Source organism: Ammospiza caudacuta, chromosome 17 (assembly GCF_027887145.1).
Source record: "Ammospiza caudacuta isolate bAmmCau1 chromosome 17, bAmmCau1.pri, whole genome shotgun sequence".
NCBI lineage: Eukaryota > Metazoa > Chordata > Aves > Passeriformes > Passerellidae > Ammospiza > Ammospiza caudacuta.
Genome location: NC_080609.1, coordinates 7702194 through 7712395, shown reverse-complemented (window position 1 = coordinate 7712395; position 10202 = coordinate 7702194). Strand labels below are relative to the sequence as shown.

Below are 10202 nucleotides of genomic sequence, written 5' to 3'. Positions count from 1 at the left end.
AGTGACTGCGCCTCCCAGGCTTGGTTCGGGACACTGGAGTAGGACACGAGCTTGGTGCTGGAAATGCCACCTGCTGCAGTGCTGATTTTTTACATTGTTTGTAATAAAGCGAGTGTGAGACAGAGTACTGTGGACACTGTTATTTGTGTGACAAAACCTGATTGTATCGTGTGCCTTTCTGAATTGTTTTCTCAATTTTATGCTTTCATTGTTTAATGTAAATGCTCTGTAAATCATTGGAAGTAATTCTAGACAAAACTAAACATGACACCCTTGTTCTCTAAGGCCGGTGTGAAATCTTTCCTGCTGCGGGGGGGGGGCTGTTGGGGAATAGCTGCTGGGGGGTCGGGGATTATCCACGGGCTGATCCCGGCCGGGAGCCTGGTAACGGTGCCGATTTCGAGAGCAGGAAGCGAGCACGGCAATCGCCGTCCCGTTCCTCCCGCTGCCGAGCGCAGGAGGCGAGCACAGCAATCCCCGTCCCGCTTTTCCCGGCGCCGCGAGCAGGACCTGGAGCGCCGGGCGGGCTGTGCGCCTGCTCGGGCGGGCGGACGTGGCGGCGGCGGGTTGGTGGGGGGAGCGGCCGCCCCGCCCGGCCCGGCGCGCCTCACGGGCGGGCGGTGGGAGACGTGTGCGAGCGGGAGCGGCTCGGGCCCCGCGGCCCTGCCCCCCTCGGCCGGGCCATGTCGGTGTGCGGCGGCCCCGGCGACGCGGCGGCCCCGCGACTGCGGCCCCGCGCCGCCCTGATGGCGCGGCGGCCCGAGCTGCTGTGCGGCGCGGCCATCGTGCTGGGCTGCGCCTTCCTCATCGCCCTCAAAGTCACCTGCAGGTACCGGCGGGGGAGCGGGCGGACCCGGGGCTTGGCCAGGGGGGAGCGGCCGCCGGTCCGCCGCCGTTCCCAGAGGCGATGCCGCTCCGGGGCCTGGGGCAGAGCCGCCGGCGGGGCCTGGAGGGCCGGGGTCGCCCAGCGGCGCCGTGTACCCGCTGCGGCCGGGCCGCGTCGGGCACAGGCATCCCCGGGCTGGGGGACAGATCCTCCTCCCGGGCCCCACCACGTGCGGTCCTCAGGGCGGCTGGGACCGGTCGCGTGTCGGGGGGACAGCCATGTCTCCCTCAGCAGGATGGCAGCGGGGCGGGCAGGGGCGATAAGAACGTGGGTGGGGAGGGAGCGGAGTGTTTTAGAGACATCTGCCCCACCGCGGGTGTCGTGCTGTGGCGGCAGATTCGCGGGGCACCCACTTCTGAGGGCAGCATCAGGGTATGCAGGGCGGTGTCAGGGGGTGAACCAGGCTCTGCTCCGTGGGGCTCAGGAATGTGACAGGAGGCAATGGGCAGGAACTGATGCCCAGGAAATTCCACTTGAACCTGAAGAACTTCTTTCGTTAGTGACAGGGCACTAGGACAGATTGTACAGTGAGGCTGTGGAGTCTCCCTCTCTGGAGATATTCCGGAACCATTTGGACATAATCCTCTGCCATGTGCTCTGGAATGACCCTCTCTGAGCGGGGAGGTGGAACCAAAGGACCTACTGTGGTCTCTTCCAGCCTGCCCCGTGCTGAGGCCCTGTGACAGGCACGTTGTTGAGATGGAGCTGCTTCTGCTCATCTCCGGAGGTAGCTGGGACCTCGCGCTGCCGCCGAGCGGGCTCTGGGCCGCTGCCCTGCTCTCAGCGCTCTCGGCATCGGCGGGGCCAAACGAGTCTGTCCTGGCTCAGGTGTTGCTGTCACATCATCCCTTTGCCTGCACTTGCTTCGGACACGAAGATGTTTCGTGGTTTCCCTCCCAGTCTGGTGGTGCTCCTCTTGGGAGCTGGAACTTCCTTCTTTGCAAAGGGCTCTGCAGTTCCTGTTTGCCCGGAGCTGGTGCACGTGGAGCCAGGGGATGTTTGTACTGGAGGGCGGGGAGCAGCGGCAGTGAGCGGTGGGCACAGGCTGCTCGGTTCTGGAGCCTAAACCAGGCTCTAAATATTCTGCATGGGTTTTAGGTCAATGTGACTGTTATGTGCTCCAGGTCACACTATATTAAGAACATCTACTGCACTTGGGGTTTAATTTTGAGATTAGGAGAAGGCTACGAGGTGCTGATTATGTCCCTATTCCCCAGTATCTGACAAATTTTGTTCCACAAAACACTTGACTCACAGGTAATGCATCTGAAAAATGCTAAGGCTTTCTTTGCTTACCTGTCCACAAAGGGTGTGTTACTTGAATCAGAGGGAATTTTAAGTAATAAGTGCCTCAGAGGAGCTGTGCCTCCATTCCAGGAGGCTGTATTTCACAGTGACCTGATAATGTAGATGAAATTGCAAAGCTCTTGCCGTATTTCACAATGTGTGGTGAAGGATTTCTGAACATAATGACCTCCCTGGTGTTACATTACTAAGAAAATAATACTTTTTTTTGTACTTACAATGATGCTTCCTGCTCTCCTGTATTCAAAACCTGCATATTCCTTTCATTTTACTGCTAGTTGTGTTTGAAAGCTCACCGATGGAATGTGATTGGAATGTGGTTCTCACTACCTTGTAGTCTAGAAGTTTCGTTAATGGGGTTCAGCTTTTCAGATTGTGGTTAAATAGACTAATATCAGTTAGGTATTCCCTATTTGGTTGCTGTCAGAAATATAGAAAATTAGGTGTAAACATTCCTTGTGAAGTTTGGAGCATGGTTAATTGCACATGTTAACTATAAGTACAGGACATAGTTTTTCACCACATGTCAGTATGATTTACTAGCAAGACACAGCACCAGGGCATTGGTTCTTACAATATATAGCTTTCGATATCAATGGATAAAAAGTACAGAAAGGGAAAATTCCTATACTGCAAGGCAGTCCATTAGTGGGATTTGATGTCTTGCAAGTTTAGAGTGACTCAAGGAATAGCCAAATGAGACCTTACCTAGCATAGGTTGGTATGAAAGCCTGTGGTCTAGAACCTGAATTATTTCTGGCACTATGCAAATGTCTTTAAAACAAGCCCACTCTCAGGATTGTGCAATCAAAGGGGCTGCTGGTCCTGTTGGCACTTGCATATGCTTCTCTTTATTACCATGGTGTTCTCATAGAAAGCTTAAGTTTTTGTAGGCTCTATTTTTTCTATTTTGCAGCAGCTCAATAACACAATCAGTGTTTTAATAAACAGTTTGTGCTTATTATGTAATTGTTTCTTATGTAATCCTCAGTTTACATGTGTGTAAATTTTAGGGGTTTTCTTAGGGAAATTAGTCAAGGTATTCTATTATATGTTTGGTATTGCCGAGGAGGACACTGCTTAGCAAATCTCCTTAAGCAGCTGTTAGCTATTGATTTATTATGTTTTCATTTTAATAGTTACTGGAGTTTTTGTCATATTTGAAGGTAGTCGTGCAGTTTCTGACTCACTCATGTCATGGGATTTCTGCTGATGTGTTCTACCCATTCTTAAAATTTGGAGCCAATTCATTATCTAATTTTTAGGTCTTAGGCTGTAATTCTTGAACCAATCATCCTCTTTCTATTTAATTCAGTAGAGGAAGCAGAGGTTTTAAACATATTGAGGTTGTCTGTTTTCATTAAACTAGATGGAGAGGAGAAGTTCTAGCTGCTGTCTCTCAAGAAGTGTCGTGCTTTCAGCAGCTGATCAGCCTGTGAGTGCCAGAGCTCACACCTGAGCTGTGTCCTGTCCAGCTGGCAGGCAGAAATCATGGCAAGAAGCTGCAGTTTGCATAAGCATGGGTGCAGGAATGGCAGGGAACCAGAGGTGTTGGTTCTGAGGTGTCTGAAGAACTTGAGGGTTGGGAAGGAGGTGCTGAGATGGTGGCTGGGGGAGAAGGGAAGGAACACAGGCAGAAGTCCATAGAACAAAGTAGATTTTTGATAATCTGTGTAAAAACATAATGTTGTGACTGGATGAATTAATGAATTATAAACAGGAGGAACCATTTAAAATTTTCAGAATTCTGATTTTGAAGATTTGATTTTGAAGAAATTTTATATACAAATTAAGAATTTTTATAATTTGTGATATGTACTGAGGGCAATTCTAAAATGTTAAAGCTTAAGTGAGTAGCCTGGAAATGAGAGACAAGCTACAATACAGTTTTTTGCTGTATTATAAAGACAAAGATACTTCTTAAAAATTAGATAGATTGTAAAGTTTGAAAGTGTGGCAGAGTTTTTAGGAGGTTGCTTAATATATGAGGTTGACAGTGTTCAGGGCTCAATAATTTTATCACAATTAATAAAATTTTAACCTCACAAGGATCAAATATCAGATAATAAGATTTTTATAGTAGCTTTTTATTGCAAGAAAGTAAAAGAAATGCACACAAAGTAAAGAAGTACACAGTCTTTCCTAAAACTTCCAGTCTTGTTATGAACCATGGCAAAATTGAGCATGACAGTGTTGTCCAGTTTTCAGTCTGGCTTACTTTAGTGTAAATATAGCTAGGGAAAAATTTTAAAATGAAGACTGTATAAAAAGAGAGTCACACATTCATTTGTGTTTAAGGCAGATTATACCATGGCAACTTCTGAACACCGGGGAAATCCCAAATTGTGGATTGTTTGGTTGCTGATTGGATAGAAAGGGTTTCCTGAGTATTTGGTTTATTTCTTTGTATTACTTAGTGGCCAATCTGATTTTTCGTAAAAAACTCCATCTCATAATCTCTTTAAATTTAGACTATTTGTTTATACTGTGATGTGCCCTGAGCAGTTTGCAGTCCCTGCTCTGATCAGTAAAATAAACCAGTGCACATTTATATATCTTTTCCTAACAGAATATAAAGCAAAGGAGTATCATATACTGTAAAACAAAGCATAAGGCAGGGTAATAGGCTCTGTTTATATAAACAACACATCACAAAACTTTATGACCAGTATCTCTTTTCTTATCAGGCTGCTGTTACCTAAGGTACAAGTGTTAAAAGAGGATGAGGCCAGGGAAGAAATCAAAAGAAATCACTCTTCCTGGTAATTTTATGCTCTACAGCAACCAGTCATTAGAGTGTGAGCTAACATACCCATAAGCACAGTGCATGGTATCAGAGTGTGACTTTCTAAAGCTTGTGAAGGGTGATCTTTAGATTTTTATAGTATTTCATGAAACTAACTCAGATAACATAAACTGTAGTCGTTCTGCATCAATCTTGTAATTGTGTGACTTTTGCTAAGAGTAAAACTTAGGGCTTTGGGCCCCCTTTTTTAACTGCTGCTGTACAGTCTCAATAACCACTCAATTTTCTTCCTGCAGCCGAGCAAAAGATGTAACAATGCCAGCGAAGCTTCCAGTGAATTTTTTCTCCCCGAGATCTGCAGTGATTGATCTGTTCCGGGGGCAGTTGGACTACGCGGAGCAGCTCCGGCAGGACTCAGAAATTGTGCTCTACTTCTTCTACGCGCCCTGGTGCGGGCAGTCCATCGCAGCCAGAGAGGAGATAGAACACGTGGCCAGCAGGTTGTCAGACCAGGTAACTCCAGAGAAAGTACCAATCTTGAACACCACCTGGGAGCTTTTCAGTGTCCAAGCTGATGGTGTTGTCTGTCTTCTCATGAGAAACAGTAGGACTTGAACACTCACATTTTAGGGAAACTCATCAGTCATCTTAAATTTAATTTAGCATACAGAGTGGTACAATAAATGGAGACAGCCTGTGGTTCCTGCTCAGTTGTCTGTTATTTCTGCTTTTAAAGGGGGAAGGCTACAACTTTCTTGTTGTAAAGTGTTTTCAGATTTGTTCACCTACCTTCAGACAGAAATTCCCTGGAGTTTGCTTCCAGTTCTGGGATCCTTGGAGACACTGGTAATCATTTAAATATTGTAACCATAACAGTGCTTTCAGACCGTTGAGTGCCTGTGAATATTTCAAAGGCACAGCTGTCCTAAACCTCCACTTGTTGAGCTCCACTCTGCAGAAAAAGTAATTAATGTGGGTTATGATTAAATTAATAAATTTGAAGAATTTAGTTTAAGAGCTAAGAAGAACGGTGACCAAAAGGATTGCTGTTGCAAAATGACAAAAAGAATTTTAAAAAGTCTGTCTGTGACAGATATGGAATACTGAGTTGAAAAGGCCCTGGAAATATCAGATGAAATGGATCGGAAAAAGTACATGAAGTACATCTTGGATAAAGTAGGTCACAGTAAAGTACTTTGTTAGCTGTGAATTTTTACCTGCTTTGCAGGTGCTGTTTGTGGCTGTAAATTGCTGGTGGAACCAAGGGAAATGCAGGAAGCAGAAGCATTTCTTTTATTTTCCTGTGATACACTTGTACCATCAAAGGTAAGATTTCATATATACAATTCTAGGTTTTTTATTGTTTTGGGAAACAGAGGTATCATATAAAGTGCTGCATTGTGAAAATGTTACATTTCTGGCTTCAGTAAATAGTTTTTGGGTAGATTCTAGGTGAGCTCATCCTGTATGCTGCTCAAGTGCCAGGTAGGGCTGTAATTGTCAGTTAAATGGCACACTGGGCAATTCGTCATCCTTATGGAAATTTTGGGTTGCCTGTGCATCTCCTGGAACTTCTGCCTCCAATGAAAAGAATTCACTGTTACATATTAATTTCAGATGTCTGCTTGCTCTCTGGATGGATTATAACAACTGGTCCTAATTTATGACAGCATTAAAGAATGTACCTAAGGGTTGTTGAAGTTAGTGGAATTTAAGTGCATATTTAAATTGTACTACATAGTGAAGACCTTGTTCTAATTTTGAACTTTGCACTCACTTTTTTATTCCCCCAAAGCCAAGATATCATTGTATAAAAATTTACATACCCTCACTTTTATTTTTTAGTATTTGTGTGTATTATCTGTTTTTTTTCCTCGGTGTGGAGCAGAAGGTAAGGAAACACAGTTTCTAACACTACATAAACGTGTTTATCCTTTGTATTTTACCTTTTATTTTACTAGTCTTGAACTGCATCTCTCTTTCATTAGAGAGGCTGATTTTGTTTTTTGGGTGGAATTTATGCATTGAGGAGGAACAGTCCTGGTCTTTGTTAGCTGACCGTGTAATAGACACGAGACACTGGCATAATTCAAGCTGTAATAAAAGAACCCTACAATCCCACTTGGATGTACTTTGACTGAAACTTACTTGACCTTGAAATTACAACACAGTAAATGGATGCACTTGGTATCATCAGTAACCTTAAACAGAGCTGTAACAAGATGAGGTGTAAATCCCTATTGATACTTCATAAAATCCTGAAGGGCAGTGCACCCCTCATGCCTCAGATACTAAACCTCACATGTGGTGCCCTGGGCATGTGACATGCTGAGCAGTGAGTATTGCAGTGAACACAGAGGTTTGTAATAAACTGATGTAGAATGTAGAATGATCTAGTGGGCTCTAGGAGACCATTTTGAAGCACCTCAATACAGGTATCTCAGTGTGAGTTGGGTATTTTCCAGTGTATCTGTATGTACAAGCTATATTAAAAATGCATCACATTAAATTCTTCAGTGGAAATGGACTAATTTTTTATGCTCTTTGTGTTTGATTTCATGTGGGACAATGATTCTGTGCCCAGTCCATTTATAATTAGGAGGAAATCCTCTGGAATTCACAGCTGCAAGCTCCAGCCCACCTTGTTTTAGCACTAACGTTGTGTGAGCTGTTTTATCATATGGCTGAAGGGGAAACTGGAGCTTTGCTGAGTCTCTTCATCAGCAGTGCAACTGAATTTGTCCCTGCTTTACTGATTGCTGCTCATAAAAGGCTGTGTAAAAACATTGCAACTTTTCAGACTGATACTGTTTTTACTGCTGAAAAACAAGGGAAAATAGTGACATTTTTCAGATCTATATTTTTAAGTCTCGTGTGTTTACTTCAGAAGAAGTGGAAAGATATGTATATGGTCATGTAATTTATATCTGAGTTTTACCAAGTTCTTTAATGGGACTCAGAAGTGATTTCCATCCCTCCATATCACCAACACTCTGCCCCTTCCACAGATACTCTGGAGCTTCCCTCTGGTAACACAACTCCCTCATCACTTACAGCAGCCACTGGTACAACAGAGAGCAGTTCCCTAGAGGCTGAGCATGCTGTCTGTATAACTCCTATCTGCCACCCCCAGGAGGGACTCTCTACTGTTAATTTAAGTCTTAATGTTCTATTATTTTTTTTGGTACTAGTTTTGGACCAATTGAATACAAAGGCCCTATGAGTGCTGTTTATATTGAAAAGTTTGTTCGCCGGGTGATGACACCACTACTCTACATCTCGTCTCGATCAAAATTACTAGATTTCCTCTCAAATTATGAGGTACTTGTCTCTCTTCTCTAGCTTTACCACTGTGGTTCAGAAAGAGTTTGACTTGTTTAAGGATTAAATTTGATCTGCTCCAAAATACTAGTTTATTTTCAGGATCCTGAAATCAGTGCCCTATAAATTTGTTAAAATCATTAAAATATGAAATGACAAATTCATAATGTTGATTCCCTGTATAGTTACTATTATGATCTAGTGATGCTCTTAATTTACATTACTTTAGTATGTAGAGACAACAAAGTTGTTATCTCACCAAACTGTTAAGTACGAACAAGAAAGAAGGGAGAAATCTTTTCACAAAAATCTTGTGGTCTAAGTTGGCACAGCATTTGAGAAATATATAATCATTAATTTTTAAAGAATAGTAAGCTTTTCTAGTAGGATAAGTCTTTTAACTGAAAACAAATATGAAACCAGTTGAAGCAAGGGCTCCTAGTCACTTTGTATGTGGTAATTTGATGATTTTAATCCACTGGTACATGTTGTTTTATTCATTTTTGTCTCTTGTGTTCAGGGGTGATGAGATTAGTAGCAATACTGGTGGAATAATAACTTCCAGTCAGACAAAATATGCTTACAACAGAGCCATTTAAAATCCCTTTATAACTGTTGATTCTCGCAGTGCAGAGTGCAGAAGTGCCATAATCTTACTAAAGCCCAAGCTGTGAGAGCAGTGTGGAAAACTGATCAACAAATCAGTGCTGTGGCAGTGGGCAGAGCATGGGAGGGACCCTGCAGTGTCTGGGGCTGGAGCAGAGTCTGTGAGAGTGCTGCTCACTGCAGTGCCTGCCTGTGCTGCAGGATGGGGCCTGGCCTGTGCTGCTCAGTGGCAGCTGCCACAGCCCAGGGGACGCACGCTGGGAGTTCCTCTGGGTAGGGGCTGTGCTGTTCATACCAGGAGCTGCCACTGGCTTTGGTTTTCCAGTGTTTTAAGTGGGGACTGTGAGTTGGGAGTCGTGAGTTGTGGCCTGTCTCTGAATGCTGGTACTTCCTGTGATCACAAGCAATTCTCTTGTCCTTCCATCGCTTCCGTTTTGCTGTTCTAAAATTCTGAAACATTTCTTTGCCTCTTACAGAGATTTGAAGAAAGCCATGCTTGGTTTTTGGTTTGTGTTATGTTATTTCTTGGTAGACTGCAGAAGGTTACCAATGAGCGTATTGTCATTAAGCTTAAATTTGCTTTGCAGTTAGAGGTGCACTTCCACTGGAAAAAGACTAAGATAAAAGACAAATTTAGGAGCAACAAAGATACTTTTAAATACTGCTTAGCAGTTGAACGGATATTTTTGTTTCTGCATTCAGGCCTTACCCCCTTCCTGTGCTTGAAATTCTGTGGCTCCAAGTGCTGAGTTGCTGTTTATGCTCAGTATTTGTTGGTTTTTTGGTAGAGGCTGTTTCTGCTCATGTTGCCCCACAGTCATTTCTGCCTGAGGTTCTGTCCCAGACCACAGCTCAAGGTGCTCAATGTCTTTCTTGCCTCTGTAAATTTATGCAAGACAGGAAGGAGGGGATACAAAAGTAACAGATACAGATAAGATGAAAGAAACATAATTGTTTATGAAGGTGGACGCAGAGAAAGCCGTAGACACAAAGGAAAAGTTAGTTTTAAACTGGAAATAAACAGGTTGTTTCATCACTTCAGTCAGAAATGAGAATGTTTTACAATGTTTTTCCTATGAGTTTAGGAATTGATACCTTTTGTAGGAGAAGATACAATCCAGGGGTTAGTCCTGTGTTTAAGAAGTGAGAAAGTTTGGGGAATGGAGTAGATTATGGGCAGTTGGGACATGTATGGCACAAACTAATTGCTATTTTGAGACCCTTGGCTAGTGTCTTCTTTTGACTTTTGATCTTCTCTGTATAAAAAATACTAATTTTTAGCAGAAGGGAAAGGACAGAGGATTGTCAAGGATTGCTGTTGGGCACTTTGGCAACTCT

General features: G+C 43.7%; 1 protein-coding gene across 2 annotated transcripts in view; it reads left to right on the top strand.

Moving 5' to 3' along the window:
- The first annotated feature begins 628 nt into the window (after positions 1-628).
- Positions 629-10202, top strand: part of TXNDC11 (thioredoxin domain containing 11) — a 30194-nt gene continuing 20620 nt past the window's right edge. The window contains exons 1-4 of one of the 2 annotated variants that reach the window (XM_058815923.1): positions 629-829; positions 5234-5450; positions 6166-6263; positions 8129-8258. In XM_058815923.1, the coding sequence (XP_058671906.1) occupies positions 684-829; positions 5234-5450; positions 6166-6263; positions 8129-8258 (591 nt within the window). In that variant the 5' untranslated portion in view covers positions 629-683. Of the gene's footprint in view, positions 830-5233; positions 5451-6165; positions 6264-8128; positions 8259-10202 lie in introns of those variants that run through there. The other variant, XM_058815924.1, reaches the window with a different exon arrangement.